At 46.6% G+C, this 25,976-nt stretch overlaps 1 protein-coding gene across 14 annotated transcripts in view; it reads right to left on the bottom strand.

The window, feature by feature from the left end:
• SLC4A4 (solute carrier family 4 member 4) overlaps positions 1-18,981 on the bottom strand; it is a 328,597-nt gene extending 309,616 nt beyond the window's left edge. For 6 of the 14 annotated variants that reach the window (XM_075351305.1, XM_075351297.1, XM_075351265.1 and 3 more), the window contains exons 1-2: positions 18,602-18,980; positions 5,814-5,887 (exon numbers count right to left, since the gene is read on the bottom strand). In XM_075351305.1, the coding sequence (XP_075207420.1) occupies positions 5,814-5,872 (59 nt within the window). In that variant the 5' untranslated portion in view covers positions 5,873-5,887; positions 18,602-18,980. Of the gene's footprint in view, positions 1-5,813; positions 5,888-18,601 lie in introns of all 14 variants that reach the window. The other 8 variants (XM_075351257.1, XM_075351249.1, XM_075351274.1 and 5 more) reach the window with 2 other exon arrangements.
• Between the last annotated feature and the right edge of the window lie 6,995 nt (positions 18,982-25,976).

The following is a 25,976-nucleotide window of genomic DNA, read 5'->3' on the forward strand; positions in this document are numbered from 1 at the left end:
CAAACGCACCTGTCAGACCACAGCCAACTTCTCCTGTACATAAAATCTACAGAGAAACCATCTACACAAAAGCCACAGCAGAGCAGCCTCTACAACCGACCTCCATCCTATAAATGGTCCAAGACGTCAGAAATAAAATATAAAGAGGCTCCCAACAGACCGGAATTACAGGAGATGCTCCACAACTTCTACAGCTACAAGTACAAGTCAAACCCAGAAGGAGTGAATCAAGCTGCAAAAGACCTCAACAAAATATTCCACACCATGGCCAAATTGTCCGACCTCAAACAAGTCAACTACAAGAGGCCAAAAGAAAAGCAGATCAATGGTTGGTTTGACAAAGAGTGTAAAGCCGTTCGAAAGACCCTGAGAACAGCCTCAAACAATAAACACAGAGACCCCAACAACCCAGACCTGAGGGAAGCCTATGACACCATACAAAAGCAGTACAAAACCATCCTCAGGAGGAAGAAGCAGAGCTACATCTCTACCAAACTTAGCCAACTCCAAGACGCCCTCCAAGACAACTCCTTCTGGGAAATATGGAGCCACATGGACACAAAGAGCAAGAAAAAGAATGACACCCATATCCAAAATGGCAACATCTGGCTCCAGTACTTCAGAGACCTCTACAAAGACATCCCAAAAGAAGGACTAAGCCAAGAGCAGGAAAACCTAACATCAAAACTAAAGGCAATGGAAGAGAAAATCAAAAACTTCCAAAACCCACTGGACACACCAATTACATTACAGGAAGTTGCAGAGAAAATCACTTCCATAAAGTGTAAAAAATCTAGTGGTCTGGATGGAATCCCCCCAGAGATGTTGAAGTACAGCCCACCAGAAATTCAAGCTGCAATGGTTAAACTGTTCAACATTGTGCTGAGTGGTGGTTACTTCCCTCGTACCTGGAACCAAGGACTCATTACACCGATCCACAAGAGTGGGGACAGGTATGACCCTGCCAACTACAGAGGCATATGTGTCAGCAGTAACTTGGGAAAACTGTTCAACAGCATCCTAAACAAAAGGATCATCAGTTTCCTTACCGAGCACAATGTCCTGAGCAAAAGCCAAGCAGGGTTCGTGCCAAACCACCGCACCACGGACCACATCTACACTCTGCACAGTCTCATTCAGAGCCACGTCCACAATACAAAGCATGGGAAGATATACGCCTGCTTTGTAGACTTTAAAAAGGCCTTTGACTCAGTGTGGCACCCGGGCTTGTTCTTAAAAATGCTGGAAAGCGGAATAGGAGGAAAGACCTACGATGTCATCAAAAGCTCCTACACCGAGAACCTCTGCAGCGTGAGTGTGAACGGTAGAAGAACGGCTTATTTCCAGCAGAGCCGAGGAGTCAGACAGGGCTGCAGCCTAAGTCCAACGCTCTTCAATATTTACATCAATGAGCTGGCTACTGCTCTAGAATCTTCAACTGCTCCAGGTCTCACACTCCATGACGCCCAGGTGAAATTCTTGCTCTATGCAGATGACCTACTGCTGGTGTCACCAACCGAGAAAGGTCTCCAAGACAACCTACAAATTTTGGAGAAATTCAGCTCCACATGGGCACTACCGATCAATCTAAAGAAAACTAACATCATGGTGTTCCAGAAGAGAAAAAGAAGATTTGACCAGCATCCTTCATTTGTCGTAAACGGCTGCACTCTAACAGGAACAGACAAATACACCTACTTGGGCCTGGAAATTCACCAGTCAGGGAGCTTCAAACAAGCCATAGAGACCCTGAAAAACAAGGCCTGCAAAACCTTTTATGCCATCCGAAGGAAATTGTATCATCTGAAGCCACCAGTGAGGGTCTGGCTAAAAATCTTCGATTCCATCATTGCCCCAATCCTCCTGTACGGCAGCAAAGTCTGGGGCCCTCACACTTACCCAGATTGGTCAAGGTGGGATTCCAGCCCAACAGAAATATTCCACCTGGAATTCTGTAAGCACCTTCTCCAGGTCCATCGAAGCACCTCCAACAGTGCCTGTCGAGCTGAGCTGGGCAGATTCCCTCTACACCTAGCAGCTCTGAAGAGGTCACTATCATTTCAGGCTCACCTACAGAGTAGCAATCCAAGCTCCCATCACCACAAAGCTCTGATATATATACGTGGGCCAGATGAACCAGGACCCCTGGCACAGCTCTCCCAAACCCAACTGGACAAAATAACCAATCACACCAGCCTGACAAGAACCAGAATCAGGAAGATGGTAGACGAGGGCCAGGAGAGGTATGTCAGTGACTGGAGGACCGACATCAACACCTCACAGAAACTGACCACGTACCAGAGACTACAGAGAGACTACAGACTGGCCCCATATCTGGAAAAACTCCCGGATCCCAGAGACCGCAGGACCCTGAGCCGATATAGACTCAGTGCCCACAGTCTAGCCATCGAATCCGGTCGACACAAGCAGAGCTACAAGCCCAGGGAGGACAGACTGTGCCAACACTGTGACCTGGAGGCCCTGGAGGATGAAACCCACTTCCTGCTACACTGCACCAAGTACTCAGCAGTGAGGGACACTCACTTCAGGAGACTCTCCCATCTCTTCCCGGATTTCAGCTCCATGAAGGAGGAAGAGAAAATATATATCCTGCTGGGGGAAGAAGAGAGCGCAGTGGAGATAGCAGCGCAGTATGTGAGCGAATGTCATAGACTTCGAGAAAGAGAACTATGATAAGTCATGGACTTCCATAGCCCCCCATCCCAGATGTGGCCCCCCCAATCCCCACCCTGGATATGCCCCAACCACCGTTACTACAGTCCCCACCCTGGATATGCCCCATCATAAGCCATGGACTTCCATAGCCCCCATCCTAGAAGTGCCCCCACAGTCCCCACCCTGGATGTGCCCCATCCATCCTTCCCACAGTCCCCACCCACCATCCCCACAGCCCCAGTCCCTAATGTACACTTGCTTTGGCAAAACTAATTTGTATTTGGTCCTGCCAATTAAGCTTATTTGATTTGATTTGATTTGATTTGATATAGATGGATAGATAGATATATTGTTATTATTATTATTATTATAATTATTATTGATAGATAGATGAAATATATAATAGATAGATGATAGACAGATAGTTAATTAATAGATAGATGAGATATATAGATAATAAATAGCTAATACATACCGTAGATAGATAGAAAATAAATAGATAATAGATAGCGAGATAGATACATAGATAATAAATAGATGAGATATATAGATAATAAATAGATAATAAAAAGATACCGTAGATAATAGATGAGATAGATGGATATATATTTATATATATATATATATATATAGAGAGAGAGAGAGAGAGAGAGAGAGAGAGAGAGAGAGATACAGACAGATAGGTAAATAGATAGATAATAGATAAAAGGATGATAGATAGATAGATAGATAGATAGATAGATAGATAGATAGATAGATAGAGATAGATTTAAAAAATGATGGGCATTTTAATTAATGATGATTTACTTGGTTTTAATTAGAATAGAGAGATAGAAACAAAAAGAATATAATAGATGCATAGATAGAGATAATTAGTATAATAGATAGATATGTGATATATCTATAGACACGACATTTCCATTCCATTTCTTTCTATGCACCATTGTGATTAGCTGATTCAGGATCTATACAGTGTGCAGTTGTAGAGGAACGAGGATGTCAGCCAGTAATCGGCATGTGCGATCAGCAGACTACATCTTTAAGCCATAAAGAGTTTTTAATGATGAAAAACTAATCTGCTTCGGCCCCAGAACTGACCTAGACCTCACAGAGACTAAATGTTCTCATGGGATAATGCAGCCCATTACACTGGATACAATAACACAATCCAATGTGACACTTCTGCTCAGGTCACTTCTCCGCATACATCTTATGATTCAGGATATTATGCAACCAAACAGACTTCAAACATTTATCAAGCAATGAAATTTCCACTTCATGAAGCTGAATAAAATACAAGATAAGCCTTTTGCTCTCCAGATGGAGCTGGAAGCGGCCCAGTATGTACAATGACAACTGATTTCAATAGTAGGACTGATACCGCGTACTCCAGGAATGTCACTAATGACCTGTGAGCTTAGTGACTTCATACTGTCCTCTATAACCGACGTCCGACTTCCCTGATACATACATTGCACACATTGACTGTGTTGTTGTTTTTGATCAGTTCAGCCCTGATGAAGCTACATTCGGTGGTGTGACACCCTAGCAAAACCAGGTAGTCACAGAAGTAGTCCACCCGCCTTGATTCCAACACAAAACCCACACCCAGGTACAACACACAGCCAGTAAAGCCAAGTCACCCCCCCCATGATAATAGGGACACACCAGTGGGCGGGACCAGGCAGATGGGAGCGCCCACCTAGGGGTCTTGAGGTGTCACAGACGGGAACAGTTCAGTTTGGAGTCGAGTCGAGTGAAGTCGATTTCTGACAGTAGTCAAGTGCAGATAGTGGAAGAGAGTCAGGGGTTGGAGCCCCTGGACTACCGGACTAGGTGGCAGATGGCAAGCAGGAGCATAGGCGACGGAGATCCAATCGCGGGAGACCTTAAGTGGACCGGGGCACGGTTGTAGCCCCCAGTGCCGACAGCGGGAATCCGGTCCGGAGGCCGTGCACAGTCGGGGTACCTGGACCCTAGGACAAGGATGGTAGCAAGCCACCTTGTTAATTGACTAGCTGGGGACAAGGTTTCAGGCCTGGTTCCACAGGAGCCCAGAGAGTGAAACGGAAGCCCAACGTGTGGAATAGGGTGTCCGTCAGAACCCACAGAAATCCCAAGGGTCAGATTTCGCGGGACACAGCTCCCAACATACACAGTACCGGGACTGGACTTCCCCGTTCCAAGCGGAGTTGTCCCAGAGAAAACACAGACACTGAGTGCAGTAGGAAGGGACCCCTGTTTGCTACACCCGGGTGTGGGACCCGAATACACCCGGCCAGAGGCGACAGGTCACTGGAAATTTGGTTTACCACTGGACTTTGTGTGTGATTCTTTGAACTGTGAGTACACCATTGATCCCCGGTCCAACCCGGCACGACACCTCCAGCAGCCATTACTTCCATGTACCTGGGCCCCGGGACTACGCCTCCCCTACCCGTGGAGGGGATTCCATCCTGCTGCCCCGCTCCATCAGCCCCGAGCGTCCTATCACCAGGCAGCGGCGGTGCTACCAATACCTCACCGCAACCCATGGGTGGCGTCACCGACTAATCAATCCCCTGTAAATACTCCCTTCCTACAGTTGTGAGGACGGACGGCCATACGAGCCCGGGTCCGGTCACCACTCAAGCCGCAGTAACGAACCCTGATCCAAGCAGCCCCTGCAGCGGCCCGGCCCCCGTCCGCAACAGTGGCGTAACGCGTGTGGCGAGCAGGTGCATCCACATTACCTCTTTTACAATTCAGACCATGGTATTGTATTGCAGGCCTTCCTTGTTCTGTACCTTTCTAACATGATTGTAACATATATTACTATGTATCTGCACTTTTTGGCTGTATATGGTTGATAGCCTGTATTGCTTACTCTTTGCTATTGAGGTATTGGAATGTATGTACCCTTTGAAAGATGGGGGAATCCTTTTTTTTTCTTTTTGTGAGTCCTTCCCATTTTTTAATGGTGTTTTAATATACTGCACTTACTAAACTTTTTGTATACAGCAAGTGTTTTGTTGTCGTACATTTAAATTCTGGATTTTCAGTGCATTTATGGACAAGCTGTGTCATATTTCCCATAAATTTTGTGTGCCAGTTGTTTTTGACTAGGTGTTAGGTGTTCTGCACAGCCTAAATCTTACCCAGTGTCAGGGGTTCTCCTGGCTTGCCTCCCTTCTCCTCCGACATGAAGTGATGTCATGTTAAGCCTGGACACCTGTAGGAGAAAAATAAAATGTTATTTATTATTATAGAAAGCAATGGAAACATTATCCCTCCTTCTAGAAGGTCTACACGCACCATCTTACAGGCATTCATACCACCGTGAATGGGTAATACTTGGCAGAATGAAGCCAGAAGATGCCTTCACATTGAATAATGCGGGCGTCACACGAGACGATTTATCGTGCGATGCATCGTCGGGGTCACGGTTTTCGTGACGCACATCCAGCATCGCTTGCGACATCGTTTCGTGTGACACCTCCGAGCGACGCTGAATCGGTCACAAATCGTGAGTAGTGTACACGTCGCTTGTTTTTAAAAAATCGTTTATTTTTCATGGCGCCGGTTGTTCATCGTACCCGGGGCAGCACACATCGCTCTGTGTGACACCCCGGGAACGATGAACACAGCTTACCTGCGTCCCATGGCACCCGCCGGCTATGCGAAAGGAAGGAGGTGGGCGGGATGTTACGTCCCGCTCATCTCCGCCCCTCCGCTTCTATTGGCAGGCGGCTGTGTGACGTCATTGTGACGCCGAACGTCCCTCCCCCTTCAGGAAGAGCATGTTCGCCTCCCACAGTGAGGTCGCTCAGCAGGTAAGTACGTGTGACGGCGGTTTAACGACTTTGTGTGACACGGGCAGCGATTTGCCCGTGACGCACAAACGACGGGGGCGAGTACAATCGCTCGTGTGATTGCACGATAGATCGTACTGTGTGACGCCCACATTAGAGCTGTTACGTCTACACCAGGGGTCCCCATCCTGTGACTCCAGAGCCACATGTGGATCCCGGGCTCAGTTGTTGTTTGGTAAGCAGCTGTCCCTCAGCTTAATGCGCTAGAACAAGGTTTAGCAAACAACTATGAAGAAAAGGTCTCCAGATGGTGACTTTGTGAGTAGCCCTGCACAATAAAGCAGATCTGGATGCGTGTATACTGGTGGGAAGAGGAGAATAAATATACTAAACTTGAGATAGGATAATACTGACCATTAGAGAGATTCCTTAAAGTTGGGTGTAACATTGTGGTAAATGCGCTTGATCCAATTATACCGAAAGGGGGCAAAGTGGGAACCACTGGATGTAAGTATACTGCCTATAAGGGAAGGGGCACAAGGTTTCGGTGTGCTTAGTCTGTCATTATATCAGGACAGTGGGAGGGGTCCCGTTGAATGTAGCTCATCATGATCTATCTGCCCTTAATGTGGCACTCAAGGTAAGAAAGGTTAGGGGCCACTACTCTACACAATCTTCGAGATCTAGTTGTCAGTGACCCACCCAAACCAGCACAATATATGTCTTAGGAGTCCCCAAGGAAAGCAATACTTAATGAGGACCTCTCAACAAGTCAAAAGTCATATATTTTTGCTGTATTATTCTCCTGAGTATTGCAGTTTTGTCTTACATATTGTTTCAAAGATATGGATCTTTTCGTCTAGTGGACCTAATATGTTAACTTTTATGGTCTTTATCAAGGGGCATTGCTCACAGGAAATCATGTAGAGTAGCCTAAAGATGCACTCCCAGAGAACCCTATGAGCAGCACCTCCTTGCCAAAAAAAAATGAATATACAAATGAGAAAGGGGAATCAGATAAAAATCTGGGCACTTTTGACCTGGTGATTCAAAGTGACGTGCCCACCAAAATGGTCACATGGGATTTCCAAATGGGTGAAGAATATGTGTTGAAGTTTTAGCACTTGACTTAAAAGGAATCTGTCACCAGGTTTTTGCTCCCTCATCTGAGAGCAGCATAATGTAGAGACGGGGTTCTTGATTCCAGCAATGTGTCACTTACTGAGCTGTTTGCTGTCATTTTGATAAAAATCTATATTTTCTCTGCTTTAGATCTCTAAAGAGCTCAGGAATATGATGGACTACTTGCAGCTGGCCAAGTAGTCCTGTAATGATAATCTACTGCTGATTAATCAGTGATTTTATCAAAACCACACTAAATAGCCGGGTAAGTGACACATCGCTGGAATCAGGATCTCTGTCCCTACGTTATGCTTCTCTTAGATCAGATAGCAAAAACCTGGTGACCGATTCCATTAAGTGTCACCAGATTCTTCACTTTCTGTATTCTTGTTCTACTAGATGTTTCTACGCAATGGCTTGCATATAAATAAGGTGTTATTTTTTGTCTGTCATCTGCAGTGTAAAATGAGTATTTCAGATGTTCATTTTTACATCCAAATCAATGGTAAGTAACATATGAGGAGAAATATCTAAGGTGACAACTTTAGATCTCTCGTGTGTAAACCTTTAGTTGTCACATACATTCTGAAGTGCTGGTTGTAATTATTTCCAGTTTCAGGAAAATGGTGACAAACGTCCAGCTCTTGTTTCCTGATATTCTTTGTGGGGTAAAGTTGTAAGGTCCTGCAGGAATATATAAATGATACCTAGCCTGTATATTTATTTTCGGCCCATACACAACCTACAACCTAACCTAAAGTATACTAAATGCACTGCCCATCAGTTGCCATTACAGGATGCCACCTGAAGGATATGTAGATGAAGGGTTCCTTCAAGATGAAGGATTCAGTGTATCCTTTCTTTATAAGGCGTGTAGAATATGCGTTGCCATGCTATAAGTCATGGTATACAGGACATGTCCTCCCTTTCACGTTTTACACCTGTATTCCAACAGATCTACAGAGGTTCTTGGATATACTTATCATGTGTGATATGGAGTACTTGGTGCCACATTGTCTAAACATACATTATAGTAATGTAGTAAATGCACAAGCTATTAATAAACCAGGTTGAACTCTCTAGGAACTCCGTACGGACCAGTGTGCTGTCTGGTTGAAATCTATCCAGAAAAAAAGGCCTTGATTAGCATCTTCTTCTCTTTCAGCCGTAGTGAAGAAGAGACTAAATAAAGCAAAGTTGGTAAGTCATTCACACAAGGACAGGCCTGTGGCACTGAGATCATGTATTCCTTAGTGACAGGGACACACAGCACCATATGGATTTCATTGGTGTAACTGATAGGGACTCCTCAGCCTCACATCACATTCATAGGGATCACCCGTTAACCAGTTTGTGGGATCGTGATAGAGATGGGGCATGTTACTATGTGTGTGAACACACACTATAGTAACTCTGTGATTTGCTTAGATACATACAGTAACTATATGTACAATATATACATATACAGCTCTGGTAAAAATTAAGAGACCACTGCACATTTTTAGAAAAATCAGCTTTTCTACATGTCTGATAGCCATTCCATTCCAGCATCAGTTGAATTTCAACCAGAGTACAGACCGGCAGAGGGTGAAAGTCACGGGATAACCGTCATCTTATTCGAATGTCACTCAGCAACCACAGGATGACATCAAGTGACCTACAAAAGGAATGGCAAATGGTAGCTGGGGTGAACTGCACAGCAAGAACAGTTCGTAACAGACTCCTACAGGCAGGGCTCAAGTCATGTAAAGCTAGAAAAAATCCTTTCAGCAATGAGAATCAAAGGAGAGCCAGGCTGAAGTTTGCCAAAGACCATGAGGTTTGGACCATAGAGGACTGGAGTAAGGTAATCTTCTTCTGAGTCTAATTTTCAGCTTTGCCCAACACCTGGTCATCTAATGTTTAGACGGAGACCTGGAGAGGCGTACAAACCACAGTGTCTTGCACCCACTGTGAGATTTGGTGGTGGATTAGTGCTAATCGGGGGATGCTTCAGCAAGGCTGGAATTGGGCAGATTAAACTTTGCGAAGGACGTATGAATCAAGCCGCACATAAGGTTATCCTGGAAAAACAGTTGATTCCTCATGCTCAGGCAATGTTTCCCAACTCTGAGGACTCGTTTTTCCAGCAGGGCAATGCACCATGCCACACAGCTAGGTCAATCAAAGTGTAGATGAAGGACCACCACATCAAAACCCTGTCATAGCTAGCTCAATCTCCAGACCTGAACCCCATTGAAAACCTCTGGAATGTAATCAAGAGGAAGATGGAAAGTCACAAGCTATCAAACTTAAAAGAACTGCTTCAATTTTTGCACCAGGAGTGACATAAGGTGACCCAAAAGCAGTGTGAAAGACTGGTGGAAAGCATGCGAAGACAAATGAAAGCTGTGATTAAAGATCATGGTTATTCCACAAAATATTGATTTTTGAACTCTTCCCGAGTTAAAATGTTAGTATTGTTGTTCTAAATGATAATGAACTTGCTCTCTTTGCATTATTTGAGGTCTGAAAGCAATGCTTTATATATATATATATATATATATATATATATATATATACTGTATGTGTAGTGGCACCTTATCTCTATTAGCTCTAGAGATCATTATCCTGGACCGTGTGGTCAATATTTAGTCTTTACATATGGTGAAAAAAAGCAACAATAAGAGGATAATGTCCTCCAAAAATCAAGTATTACTCACAGCAAGTTGGGCTGCAGTGTGTACATCGCCCTGGCCAAAAACTGATGCTCTAGCAGGATACAGCTAAACCCCCACTAAGTGGAGACATCACAGGTGCAGGAGAAGCACATCACACACACACCTTCATGGAATGGAGGGGAGGTGACTGCTAGATGATAAAACTGCACACAAGTGGCTTGCATAGAGCGCTGTTCACATGCAGATGACACAGTCACAAACCCGCAGCCTATTAGGTAACGCCCTTCTATTAGATCAGGCGGGCTGCCAAGCCGTACTCCACTGTATATCATGCACGGACAGACACTCTACAATGCAAGGCCCAACAGAAAGGGGCCTGGCTGTATCCTGTACAAACAAAAAAATATGAGGTTTTTGTTGGTATTTATGGCCATAAAACGTAAGCCTACACCCTCGTCAAGGGACCTCATGTCTGTAGGTCCCTACACTAAATATAAAAAAAGCAACAATAAGAGGATAATGTCCTCCAAAAATCAAGTATTACTCACAGCAAGTTGGGCTGCAGTGTGTACATCGCCCTGGCCAAAAACTGATGCTCTAGCAGGATACAGCTAAACCCCCACTAAGTGGAGACATCACAGGTGCAGGAGAAGCACATCACACACACACCTTCATGGAATGGAGGGGAGGTGACTGCTAGATGATAAAACTGCACACAAGTGGCTTGCATAGAGCGCTGTTCACATGCAGATGACACAGTCACAAACCCGCAGCCTATTAGGTAACGCCCTTCTATTAGATCAGGCGGGCTGCCAAGCCGTACTCCACTGTATATCATGCACGGACAGACACTCTACAATGCAAGGCCCAACAGAAAGGGGCCTGGCTGTATCCTGTACAAACAAAAAAAATATGAGGTTTTTGTTGGTATTTATGGCCATAAAACGTAAGCCTACACCCTCGTCAAGGGACCTCCATTCCATGAAGGTGTGTGTGTGATCTGCTTCTCCTGCACCTGTGATGCCTTCACTTACCTAATAGGCTGCGGGTTTGTGACTGTGTCATCTGCATGTGAACAGCGCTCTATGCAAGCCACTTGTGTGCAGTTTTATCATCTAGCAGTCACCTCCCCTCCATTCCATGAAGGTGTGTGTGTGATGTGCTTCTCCTGCACCTGTGATGTCTCCACTTAGTGGGGGTTTAGCTGTATCCTGCTAGAGCATCAGTTTTTGGCCAGGGCGATGTACACACTGCAGCCCAACTTGCTGTGAGTAATACTTGATTTTTGGAGGACATTATCCTCTTATTGTTGCTTTTTTTATATTTAGTGTAGGGACCTACAGACATGAGGTCCCTTGACGAGGGTGTAGGCTTACGTTTTATGGCCATAAATACCAACAAAAACCTCATATTTTTTTGTTTGTACAGGATACAGCCAGGCCCCTTTCTGTTGGGCCTTGCATTGTAGAGTGTCTGTCCGTGCATGATATACAGTGGAGTACGGCTTGGCAGCCCGCCTGATCTAATAGAAGGGCGTTACCTAATAGGCTGCGGGTTTGTGACTGTGTCATCTGCATGTGAACAGCGCTCTATGCAAGCCACTTGTGTGCAGTTTTATCATCTAGCAGTCACCTCCCCTCCATTCCATGAAGGTGTGTGTGTGATGTGCTTCTCCTGCACCTGTGATGTCTCCACTTAGTGGGGGTTTAGCTGTATCCTGCTAGAGCATCAGTTTTTGGCCAGGGCGATGTACACACTGCAGCCCAACTTGCTGTGAGTAATACTTGATTTTTGGAGGACATTATCCTCTTATTGTTGCTTTTTTTATATTTAGTGTAGGGACCTACAGACATGAGGTCCCTTGACGAGGGTGTAGGCTTACGTTTTATGGCCATAAATACCAACAAAAACCTCATATTTTTTTGTTTGTACAGGATACAGCCAGGCCCCTTTCTGTTGGGCCTTGCATTGTAGAGTGTCTGTCCGTGCATGATATACAGTGGAGTACGGCTTGGCAGCCCGCCTGATCTAATAGAAGGGCGTTACCTAATAGGCTGCGGGTTTGTGACTGTGTCATCTGCATGTGAACAGCGCTCTATGCAAGCCACTTGTGTGCAGTTTTATCATCTAGCAGTCACCTCCCCTCCATTCCATGAAGGTGTGTGTGTGATGTGCTTCTCCTGCACCTGTGATGTCTCCACTTAGTGGGGGTTTAGCTGTATCCTGCTAGAGCATCAGTTTTTGGCCAGGGCGATGTACACACTGCAGCCCAACTTGCTGTGAGTAATACTTGATTTTTGGAGGACATTATCCTCTTATTGTTGCTTTTTTTATATTTAGTGTAGGGACCTACAGACATGAGGTCCCTTGACGAGGGTGTAGGCTTACGTTTTATGGCCATAAATACCAACAAAAACCTCATATTTTTTTGTTTGTACAGGATACAGCCAGGCCCCTTTCTGTTGGGCCTTGCATTGTAGAGTGTCTGTCCGTGCATGATATACAGTGGAGTACGGCTTGGCAGCCCGCCTGATCTAATAGAAGGGCGTTACCTAATAGGCTGCGGGTTTGTGACTGTGTCATCTGCATGTGAACAGCGCTCTATGCAAGCCACTTGTGTGCAGTTTTATCATCTAGCAGTCACCTCCCCTCCATTCCATGAAGGTGTGTGTGTGATGTGCTTCTCCTGCACCTGTGATGTCTCCACTTAGTGGGGGTTTAGCTGTATCCTGCTAGAGCATCAGTTTTTACATATGGTGACCGTCACTATCAGGGGCTCTATAGGGCGCTTTACATGCAGCGACATCGCTAGCACCCGCCCCAGTCGGTTGTGCGTCACGGGCAAATCACTGCTCGTGGCGCACAACATCGCTAGGACCCATCACACAGACTTACCTGCCTCGCGACGTGGCTGTGGCCGGCGAACCGCCTTCTTTCTAAGGGGGCGGTTCATGCGGCATCACAGCGACGCCACATGGCAGGCGGCCAATAGAAGCGGAGGGGCGGAGATGTGCGACCGTAACATCCCGCCCACCTCCTTCCTTCTTCATTGGCGGTGGCCGCAGGTACGATGTTGTTCCTCGCTCCTGCGGTGTCACACATAGCGATGTGTGCTGTCGCAGGAACGACGAACAACATAGTACCTGCAGCAGCAACGATATTTGAGATTAGAACGACGTGTCAACGATCAACGATATGGTGAGTATTTTTGATCGTTAACGGTCGTTCCTGCGTTTCACATGCAACGACATCGCTAACGAGGCCGGATGTGCATCACAAATTCCGTGACCCCAACGACATCTCGTTAGCGATGTCGTTACGTGTAAAGTTTAAGCTTACTTCCCAGAGTCTAAAGACATACTGTCCATACCATTCTTTAGGTGATAACTCCCACACTGGCTGTCAGCTTTTGCATTTTACAACTACATACATGTATTTCTATGTATTCCTAATATTTGACTGTTTATATTCCCAGTGAAAGATCCTAAAATCCATGCTTATCGATTGAAATGGCTCTCTCAAAGTATCTGGGTAATTTTTTCTCAGCTGGTAAACTTGGTCGGTTCGTTTTCTTTTATGAATAAATGGACAATGGTGTCTGAAGTTAATTTTGGTATAGAGGAGAGTATTTTTTTCTAAAATATCTGATATTTTTGAATGTAGCTACCATTCTTAATTGTGAACTTCAAATCTACAATCTCAAGGGCCTTTTAAACTGGATGGTGTCTCGAACAATCGAATCTGATCCCGGTCATTGCTCTGTGGAATCAAGGTCAGCGAATGATCAGCGATGGTGTCACCAAAAGGGTGTCTTCTGAATGACAAATGGACACTGGTGTCCAAAGGTAATCTGGCTATAGAGGAGAGCTTTTTTTTCTAAAATGTCTGATATTTTTGGATGTACTGTATCTACCATTCTTGATTGTGAACTTCATATCTACAATTAAGAGCCTTTTACACTGGATGATGGTCTTTCGAATGATAGTTTCTAATCCTGATCATTGCTCTTTGGAATCGTGGTCAGTGAATAATCAGTGATGGTGTCACCAATATAAAGGGTGTCTACTGGATGCTCACATAAAACCCTCATGAATGAAGTAAATGAGATCTGACTTAATCTATCATTTATGGGAAGATAAAAAAGACCCTTAAATATTAACCTAATCAGAAGAGTCAATCTGAGAAGATCATTCTGGTCACCTAAGGGATTTTTCCTATGATTTTAGCACAGAAGGGTTCATAAGCATATGACTGTCTGCACCAACACCAGATCTCCTGTTATGAATTACATTTGCGGTGCTTTTGTTAATTACAGCAGCCTAGATTCATTAACATGACGCACAACAGACCTTTTAGCTTCCCTCTAATTGGTACATCACAAGAAGACTAATGGCTCACGTCTAACCTGAAGATAGCTGTATTCGTAATGTGGCCCAGTTATGGAAGATAGTTGGAAAACAGGAGGATGAGAACCTGGCAATTTTACTTCTTAAGGTTATGTCATGTACACTATGCGCATCATTTTATGCATTTTTACTTGTGTTTTAGGTGCTTTTTTTCTTGCTTTTTTTTTCTATTAATTTGAATGGGTGAAAAACCCTACAGAAACACTAAAAGAATTGACATGCAGATTTTTTTTTTTTTAAAAAAAAGGTATTTATCATTAAGGGGTTAAAAGCATTGATCGCTTATAAAGCGGCCTGTGCTTCACATTTAAAGATTCTCATTTGTTTTCTAGGTACTGTAAAATGCAGCGTTTCTTTCAAAACGCAGTGAGAAAAATGCAAATACTGCAAATACTCAACGTGTGTACAAGCCCTTAAGGGTATGAGCATAGGGTGTTAATATTCCTGAAGCATCTCGCTGGTGTGTTTTCAATTGTTTTTGTGGTGGCTCGGCCGCCTCCCCGTCTTTAGTCTGTACTTTCAAGTATATAGAACGGTATATAGAACGGGCAGCTTCCAAATGAAGCCATTAGAAGAATGAACATGTCACTTCTTAAAAAAAGTGGAATAATATGGAATACCGTATACGCACAGTAATGTTGTTTTGACATTGCTGGGCATTATGTCATCCTCTACGGCACTATTGCAGTGCTTTTTAGGCCTCCTTCACATGTCCATATACAAAATACTGTATGTGTAAAAATGGTACCAGTGTCAGTCAGTGCTTTACATCACTGTCATCCGTGTGTCCGTTTTTACCATCGGTGTCATCAGTGTTTTTCACGGAATAATAGACCTTTATTGGCTTCTGTCATCTGTGCTACCGGCAAAAAACTGAAAATGACTCCATGTGTTTTGCACGGACATACGGCCCATGTAAAATCACTGACATGAGCATCCTCATAGGTTAGAATGGCTGCGTTTGGTATCTGTGGAAAAAATGGATTTCACGTGTACCGGAAACAAGGATGTGTGAAAGAGGCCTAAGGCGGATTTCAGTCTGTTCTGCCTGAAAAAGATGTCGTGTACACATACCATATGGAATAGAAGCATGTGGAAAGTTATCCTGAAAGTTTTTTCCAAACACTGACATATAAACCAGACCATTGACAGGTTGGATTTACATCTTCCAGGATGCCGTCACGACCTACAATAAACAACCACTGATACAGACTTATGACACCTTTATTAAGTATCAATCTCATACCTTTTGGCTCTATGTACCTAAGGAATACATTGACGTCCACAGTGTCACTATGTAAGTCAGACGTTTATTGCAGTTTTGCGTAGTCATCAGGACAGAACTATTGCCGGCAATCTACCAGACATTTATAGCACTGGATTACATTACTTCAATGTCTCCAAATGAAAACAGTGTGGTAAGTTTCCGTCAATGAAAGGTTATATAGTGGTGTTTTGTTAGGTTTGTGATATCCAGGATATAAAAACATAGTATTTTCCCACTGGATCATGACTGTGTGTGGCATTAACGGACACAGACAGAAGAGGGCCCCTCTGCAAGAACAATATATGGGCCCTTTGAAGCCCAAGAGGTCATTGTAATGCATGATTGTTGAGGAGAATTCGGGACCCTTACCTCTTGGGCCTTACCTAGCATCAATAATATGTCCACCCTTGGCGTCTGGGGAATAGGAGATGCTGATGAAATTTACTTACACGGTGTATATATATATATATATATATATATATATATATATATATATGTATATATATATATATATATATATATATATAATAGATGTCATGGGGAGAACCGTATCAAATCTCCTGGAGATATGAATAAAGTGAAGGCCGATAATTCTGGACCATTCTTCAATGATACTTATATAAATGATATGGGGCATCACTAGGTTTGTGTCACCCTAAAATGATGGCACTTATGATTGCCACTCATACATATTGAAGTGACCTTAAATCTGCGCTGTCTTCTCTGAAGCTGCTGAAGGACACTTCTGTAATATGTGTGGACTGACTACCTAGGTCCAGTCTGGCCGATGTGAGCACCTTTATGAATAAATCACTGGCTTACTTATTAAGGGCTTATACAGACGACCAATTTTCTCATGTAAAACAAAAATACTCTGACCAATTTTTTGGACAACGCTTTGATCAGAATTTAACAGTTTTTCTCATACGTGAAGTTTCTCCACCTTCTCCGTTCTGACTGTGAATATCGGACATCTGAATGAGCACCTAAGGGTTCTTCAGCTGAAGAGGTATTGCCTCTCCATTTGATAGATGACTTATGTTAAAGGTTTGACAATTGGGAACATCTCGAATTAAATGAAGGAACTGAGAAGTTCCCATAGTAAGAAGGTTGTGTACCTCAGCCATTTAGCTATGGGGGAACATTTATCACATAATGGATGGATAATGAATGTTTTCTGCTGGAATACATCTCAAAATGAGACTAGTCATAAATACAAGAACAAATAAACTTGGTGATGTTGGCAGCTTCTAAGAAAATTGAGGCACATTGGAACTTCTTGTAGTTTATGGAACAGCTTTAACCTCTGAGAAATGTTGCACTAAGTGAACTCTGAGCTCAGGACTTGTACTACATGTGATCTCTGAGAAGCTGTTCTCTGCTTTTATATAGTCTCTGTGCACATATAATGAAGCCTTTTATTACGAGAAGTCATCGGTCTTATGGTAACTCGCACATGACCTGTGTATGCATTTACATACATGCCTTATAGTCTTGTACTAGCCTATAGGATCTCTGTGCATTTCTCGCGTAGTCTAAAAACGTGACTAATCACTTTGCCATCTTTAACCCTTTCTTTGCCGGTGAAGAAGGAAAACCAATGGCTGTTGTTGTGCTGTCTCCGCTGGTGGAGCTATGTTGATCTTGTATTATTTTGATATTAAAAAAGCCTTACAGGGCATTAGAGCTAGGTAGCAGTGTATTGCACATGATCCCTAAAGCTGTATTACGCTGCACATGATCTTTAAGCACTCATGCTCTGCATGTCATTTCGAAGCTGTCTGCACATGGTCTCTGGTTGCACTTGCTGTGCCAGGAGGAGGGTGCGTGGCTGGTGCTTTGTACTGACAGCCCGGCTGCACGGTGCCTACTGGGAGCTGTCATTCCGTCTATCAGTAGTAATAAAGATAACCCAAGAATGCTGTCACATAGATCAGCCCACGAGATAATGAGTAAATTACAATTCAGAGTTGTCAACTTGATTATTTCTTTTTATCTGGACAACTTACCCCAAATCCTTGACCGCATTCGCAGTGGTCATTGTAAAATGTTAATAACGACAATCACAATAATCTGTACAAGCTCCTCCAGCTTCCAAAAAATACATTTTTACTTTCACGGACATTGGAAAAAAGTGCGGACTGTGAGGGAATTTAAGGACGGTTGGCAATGATGAAGTTGGTGTGAATAGAAATATTGCTCCAGCTATGGGAACGCAGATTTCACATAAGTATACGGGTATAAGGTGCTCTATATCCCTCCTCACAAGCTTTCATACATCCCACTTTCACTCTCGTAAGGAGCTGTCAAGACTGAAATGTGGCAACCTGCTGTCCTCAAGATCGGAGTTGTTTCCAACTCGGGGATCTCCAATAGTTGCATACTATGACTTCCATCATACCAGCAAAGCTGTCCAGTCATGCTGGGAATTGTAGTTTTGCAATATCTAAAGCTGATGGACACAGACATAAAAGGTCCCCTGTGCAAGAACAATATAAGAGTCCTTTTCAGATCAATAACTCATCATAATGCACAATTCCACCTGCTTTGGAGGTATAAATGGAGCCCCTTACATCTTGGGCTCCTACAGGTTGCACCAATGATATGTCCACCCCTGATCTAAAGAGCCGAAAGATGGAGACAACTTTTTACAGGTGTAGGAAAAAGGACCACTCTTACCTTGACGTCGGTATGGTGTCAGCGCAATCCTACAAGCTGCTGCCCTCTTCACATTCACTTGTATCTCCGAGTCGAGTGATGGAATAATTAGGGGATAGTAATGAAGCTGCGTAGAAAGGTTTAGATCCTGTAGTTCATGGAAGTAGCTTCTATAGAAGAGCAAGCAGGACCAGCTGCTACGGAGTTGGTTAGGGGAGCCCCCTGATATCCTTATACTACTGTCAGTGACTCGGACACTTGGGACACTAGGAGAAGAGCAGGGTGAGGGTGCCCAGAGGGCGAAGCATTAGGGTGTATAGGAAATGGAGCACAACCCTGGGAAAGCTGCACAGCACAGCTTTGCTATTGAGACTCCTGTGGTTTCACATTTAATAGTGACATGAGTCTACCTCCCCCCTCACTATTCCCTCCCTTCTTGAGTTACATTGCTAGGAAGGAGTGGCCTGGGCAGGGCAGGGAGGCAGTGACATGGGCACAGCTCCTGGTTCGTGCACCAGCTTCTCCTTATTGCTCCTTTATATATAAAGGGGTCTAGTTGTGAATCCTGTAGAGTAGCTGGCGGGACCCCAGACTTCCTCACTGCCTCCTCAGACCTTTTGGGATAGACTTTCTCTCATAGTAATAAGTTGTATCAGTTCTGGCTGGAGTGAAGTGATCAATGCTTCAAGTGTTTCTTCTTCCCTTTCCTCCTCCCCCTGGCAATCTAGTATTTATTAACCATGAATTATTTAGTGTGGGTGCCGGGAGGGATGGAGGAGGTGGTGGGAGAGCCAGGAAGTTTCTCCACTACCTGACATCGGTGTCACCTGTTTGTGAGCTCACACAGCTAAGATGCCAGGTGACCCGGGGCTGCTGCCAATACGGCATGGCACAGTCACGCTTCCCTTCCTGCTAATATTGGAGCAGATGGTACTTTTCAGTGCACACCTCTATTTCATCTTTAGGGACTTAGGTGTCAAAATAGTGTGCGGGTAGTGCCAACTGTTGGTGTTGCTAGGAGACGGCGTGTCCTTATGAAGTCGCACGGCGAGGTGGTGCGGTTTACTAATACAACACTTTCTCTTTCAGTACGACCATATAGGCATTGTGCCCAAGGACCTACAATACGTTTTTAAAGGGGTTTTCCAAATTTTATAGAAAAATTCCTTCCTTTTTTCATGATACTTGTTTGATGCCAGTGACACTTGTTTACATTGACAAGTAGAATGATCCACATTTTTTTTATTTTACTCTTTTATATAGCGCTATTAATTCCACAGCACTTTACAGATGTGATTATCACTGTCCCCATTGGGGCTCACAATCTAAACAAGAAGAAAAACACAAACACGGGCAGAACATACAAACTCCTTGCAGATGTCGTCCTTGGTGGGATTTGAGCTCAGGACCCCAATGCTGCAAAGTCTCAGTGCTGCCCATGTACATAGTTCTGCTCAAGGCGGATAGAGCTGCATCTGGTCTAGGTAAGTTACACAGCCTGGACTCCAGACATTGTAGTGACGTACCATAGATCTGTGCAGCATCTCACCCAGACGCCATACAGCTGAGAGCACGACTTTGCCTGTATGGCTGCATCTAAGAAACTATTTACTTAGAAAATTGGGGATGTGTTCAATTCTTATTTCAGATAGCACTTGGCCATGTTATACACTGGCCCTAAGCATGAAAGGCAGAGAGTAATGTGACTGAGAATTACAGGTGAGTGACTGATGAGTGGTTACGAGCAGTAACTTCACATCGGGGGCCAGAGAGCAGTGTGGTGAGGTTATAGATTAGGTCTGTCTATTATACACTGATTTCTTATGTAAGAGTAGTAGGACCGATAATGTGACACCCTGGATTGCAATTTAATGGGCCACTTTTATGGTCTCTACCAATGGATCTTTGAGAATTTTTGCCCATTCAATCAGAATGGCTTTTTCAAAGGGATTGCTCAGTCTAAAATGATGTCTGCAATCACTCTATGTGTGATGCCCTGGACTAGTCAGGTCATCCCAGGTAGTCCCATGCACACACACCCCCTCCCCTTAGTAAGGTGACAGCAGCCAAACTTCAAAAACCTTTGTCACCACCCTCCAGGTTTGATGTTCACACCAGGGGGGTGGAGCCAGGCGGTTGGCTCCGCCCACCGAGGAGTTCACAGGCCAGAGGCGGGAAAAACAGTAGTCTAGATTAGTCTTGACAGTGGAGAGAAGTGGAGTCAAGTTCAAGGGCAGACCTGTGCTCAGACTTGCCAAAGTCTACCCCAGGTGTCTGGGTTGGAGCCCAGTCACCTTTGGCAAAGAAAATCTAAATAGGAGAGAGAAGGCGCAATAGGGTCTTACCCGATATATTGGGTGGGAAAGATCATGTAAAAGTGATGCACTCACCTGATCGAGTTGTGCCAGTCACAACTCCTTTAACAGCATAACATGAGCGCCAAAAAGGTCCAGCAGCAGCCCTGTTGCACAAGTAGAATATCAACAGAAGAAAAAAGACAGGTATTTTGCCGCGCTTGAAGACCATAGACTATGATGTCAGGCAAATGATTCTTTTTATTTCATCCTACGCGTTTCGGAGACCACAACTGTCTCCTTCTTCAGGGAAAGGAACTGAAGAAGGAGACAGTTGTGGTCTCCGAGACATTACCTGTCTTTTTTCTTCTGTTGATATTCTACCTTTGGCAAAGAGGCAGATGGTGGTGGCCGCCTGCAGGAGCTGGGATTACAGCCGGTGGAACCGTAGGGACCGGGGACGGGCGTTGGCCCGCCGGTACCAAACCGGGGAACCGATTGGAAACCGGAGCACCAGGAGGGGTACTCAGACCCAGTACGAGGCCCAGAAACAACTAGGCTGAGTCAAATCAACTGATTAAGGACTGGACTTTAGGAACTTTCCCACGCAAGACCCGACTGAAGACAACAGCCCAACCATTAGGGTAAAGCCACCGCCAAGGCACAGAGACCCAAGGGGCCAGCGTCTGCAGGCAAACAGGGCTCCCCCGACACATAGCAAGCCAGGGAGCGGACTACCTTTGCTTAGGCATAAGAGTCGCAACTTTTACACGAGAGGTGCAGGAGAAAGGCAGAAACCACCAACCTGTTAAGGGGAAACTGCAGCTGGCACCGTTCACCATCTTGTTTGGTTTACCAGAGACTCCAGCGTGTTTATCATAGTGAGTACACCAGTGCCTTCGGGCCGCACACCGCACCGCACCGACACCCCAGCACACATCCATCCCCTCGCCTCAGCACCTCCCTCGGACCCCCGGGACCATCACCCCCTACCCACGGAGGGGGTCAACATCAAAGCTGTGCAACACCATCTTCGGGAGCCTAGTCAACGGCAGCGGTGGTGTCCATCCATTCACCACAACCCGTGGGTGGCGTCACGAGCTTAATCCCCTGCAAACCACAGCGGCTCCGGCCTTTGACCTCCCCACCAAAGTCCCTATGTGAAGTGCCAACCCCCTTTCAGAGCGACGTGACCTCCGGGTCCGTGGAGAGCTCGAGCCACCCACCGACGAGCACGGATCCGAGTGGCTGGGCAGCCGGCCAAGCCCCGGGGCGGTACACATCGACTCTTCTGGCGTCACGAACAGGATTGAACCTATCCACTTACCTGTGGAAGTGCGCCTTGAAGTTATCGTCAGCGGAGTCCCCGTTGAAAAATTGCATAATCCGCCATCTTGTCACCTTCCTGTGGCGGGAAGTTTCCTGCCCAAGCCGTCTTCTCCAAGCAAAAAGGGCGCAAAAGTGAAGCCCCTCCCCCTGAGAGCGGAGCGGTGCAAGAGGCAAGCAAAGTCCCCCGAAAAGACCAAGGGGGGGCGGGTGAAGATCCTGCCTCATGTGACTGAGGGAATAAAAGGCAGGGACTCCAGGACTCTGCCACCCATCTGGTTCCTGGACACACAATCTGCAACATGTCCGCCCTGTCCGGAGAGCCAGAGTTTCCCGAGCCCGCGCCCGGGACAGCAGCGTGGCTGAAGACTCAGATGAAACTGCTGTGCTGCTGCAATCGAGCCCAAGTGCGTCTCTTGTTGGAGCAATGGACAGCTGAGATGGAGGAGCTGGCCGCGGTCACGCGGGCGCATGGAGTGGAGACCATTTTAGAGGAGCTGGTAGGTGACCCACGCCCCTATGTCCCCGAGGGACCGGCCGCTGCGGCTGAGGGACCCGGCCTGCCCCCGGCCCCTATATGGCCTCCCCCATTGCCCGTGTCAGCCGCCGCTGCTTCCCCGTTCAGCCCGCTGCCACCGGTCTCGGTAGCAGAGTCCGCAGTGCTGTCCCGCGAGGGCCCAGACGCTGGAGAGACTGTGGATCCGCAGGAAGATGTAGCCCCCGCATGGGCTGAAGGAGCGGCAGACTTGGAAGAACCGGCAGCGACCCCCCCGTGCGACAGCTGGCAGCGACCTGCCTGCCGCCGAGAGGGCGTTGGCCCCGGCCAAGATGGAGATGGGATCTAGTCCATGAGACCCCGCCACCCGCCGCCCGGAGTCAGATGATAGTGGCTCAGGGGCCAACACGGAGCCCGTCTTGGAAGATGAGGCCCCTGGGGTCGTCGACATGGAGGCCACGTATATCCCGCGGTGTGGCGGGAATGGGTACCGGATGGCCCTCTCCCGCCGCGCTTGCTGTGTGCTGGAGCTGTACGAGGGTGAGGTAGAGTCTGCCTCAGAGGATGTAATCCCTCGCCCCAGAGCTGAAGAAGATGAAAGTTAAAGGCAGCGGATCCCGGCTGCCAAGTTGAACAGTCCTCGTTGGGACCATACTGCCCGTTGGGACTTTGGTTTTGCCCCGTTCAAAAGAGACAAGGCCGAGAACTTGCAGGCCACCCAATAACTTTTGGGTTTGTAAATAGTCCCTTGACCAGCCTGTCCCATTTCACAACTTCCGGAGAGACAGACTGGAGGATGGACCTGCGGGAAAGAGATGGCTGAGGCCCGCCATCATTGCAACCGGTGGCAATCCTCCGGGTTGGGGGCCCTCTGGACATGGGGCCTCTGAGAGACAAGCAGGTGTGAAACCCTGCACCCGTCCCGTATAACAACACCTGGGCCCGTTCCTGGACTGGGGAAAAGGGGTGCTGCCCATTTCTTAGGGGCAGCATCAAGGCTAGGTTTGTTTGGGTGGGTGACTGAAGGACCCAGTCCCGTTCCCACATTAATAAAAATGTTATGTTTGCAACGTTTAAGCATGTGTCTCCCGCAAGGGAAGAATTGAAACAAATCTTTGAAGTTTATACAAATGTTATTATGCTTGTAGCCTGTTTTAAATCTTTTTACAGTTTATAAAGAAAATAAACCGATGGTGGATGGGCAGCCCACGGACGGTCTGCATTAAACCAAGGGGGAATGTGACGCCCTGGACTAGTCAGGTCGTCCCAGGTAGTCCCATGCACACACACCCCCTCCCCTTAGTAAGGTGACAGCAGCCAAACTTCAAAAACCTTTGTCACCACCCTCCGGGTTTGATGTTCACACCAGAGGGGCGGAGCCATGCGGTTGGCTCTGCCCACCGAGAAGTTCACAGGCCCGGAGGCGGGAAAAACAGTAGTCTAGATTAGTCTTGACAGTGGAGAGAAGTGGAGTCAAGTTCAAGGGCAGACCTGTGCTCAGGCCTGCCAAAGTCTACCCCAGGTGTCTGGGTTGGAGCCCAGTCACCTTTGGCAAAGAGGCAGACGGTGGTGGCCGCCTGCGGGAGCTGGGATTACAGCCGGTGGAACCGTAGGGACCGGGGACAGGCGGTGGCCCGCCGGTACCGAACCGGGGAACCGATTAAAAACCGGAGCACCAGGAGGGGTACTCAGACCCAGTACGAGGCCCAGAAACAACTAGGCTGAATCAATCAACTGATTGAAGACTGGACTTTAGGACCTTTCCCACGCAAGACCCGACTGAATACAACAGCCCAACCATTAGGGTAAAACCACCGCGAAGGCACAGAGACCCAAGGGGCCAGCGTCTGCGGGCAAACAGGGCTCCCCCCAACACATAGCAAGCCAGGGAGCGGACTACCGTTGCTTAGGTATAAGAGTCGCAACTTTTACACATGAGAGGTGCAGGAGAAAGGCGGAAACCACCAATCTGTTAAGGGGAAACTGCAGCCAGCTGCGGGCACCGTTCACCATCTTGTTTGGTTTACCAGAGACTCCAGCGTGTTTATCATAGTGAGTACACCAGTGCCTTCGGGCCGCACACCGCACCGACACCCCAGCACGCATCCATCCCCTCGCCTCAGCACCTCCCTCGGACCCCCGGGACCATCACCCCCTACCCACGGAGGGGGTCAACATCAAAGCTAGTCAACACCGTCCCCGGGATCCTAGTCAACGGCAGTGGTGGTATCCATCCATTCACCACAACCCGTGGGTGGCGTCACGAACCTAATCCACTGCACACCACCGTGGCTCTGGCCGTGGACCTCTCCACCGAAGTCCCTATGTGCAGCGTCAATCCCCTTTCAGAGCGACGTGACCCCCGGGTCCGTGGAGAGCTCGAGCCACCCACCGACGAGCACGGATCCGAGCGGCTCGGCAGCCGGCCGAGCCCCGGGGCGGTACACATCTGTCACTCTATGTGACTGCAGACTGAATCATTGCAGACTGAATCATCCCAGCACACACACTGTACTTTGTGAGGAGTCAGAAGTGTATTGTGCATGGCTGTGTCCACTAGACGACCATGTCTACTAGTTGGATGAGCCCCCTCCATACAATTGTATTGAGTGAGGCCACTCCCATTAATCGGGTTCTGGGCAGGAACATGTATATCGCACAATTGCGGTCATGTAACTGCTGTTCCCGGCTCAGAAACCGGTGAATCCTCGCAGAGTACAGTGTGTGCGCTGGGAGGATTCATAAGTCTGCAGTTATATAATGTGACTGCAGACTTATCATTCTAGACCGGACTACCCCTTTAAGGTCAGACACAGTTGTTGGAGTGCCTGGTTCACTATCTCCATTCTACTTCATTCCAAAAGTTTTTGCTTGGTTAAAGAAGTTGTCTTCATAAAAATAAAATGTTATTAGCAGCTTCATATATTAACCCCCTTCACCCCCGGGTGGTCAGATTAATTGATTTTACAGTTTGATAGATTATGTGTGGTGCACCTGAGGCTTCAGTCGCCCCAGAGGTACTGCACCTCAGCCAGAGGTGTGGTAAGGAGGAGGTCAAAACCGGTTCACACAAAAGCACGACACCCAGGCTCAAAAACACCTCATCAGACATGGCAGAGGGCGTGATTATACCCAACGCCAGGCTGGGGGTGGAGTCTTAGGAGTGGGAACACAGTACAAGTGGGAACACAGTGTGAAGTGTGCAGTTAGTCAGTCTGAGGAGCAGTGGAGGAGCGAAGACCCGCGGCCTGGAGCAGGTACCGCTCGGCCCGGACACAGA

Source organism: Anomaloglossus baeobatrachus, chromosome 1 (assembly GCF_048569485.1).
Source record: "Anomaloglossus baeobatrachus isolate aAnoBae1 chromosome 1, aAnoBae1.hap1, whole genome shotgun sequence".
Taxonomy (NCBI): domain Eukaryota; kingdom Metazoa; phylum Chordata; class Amphibia; order Anura; family Aromobatidae; genus Anomaloglossus; species Anomaloglossus baeobatrachus.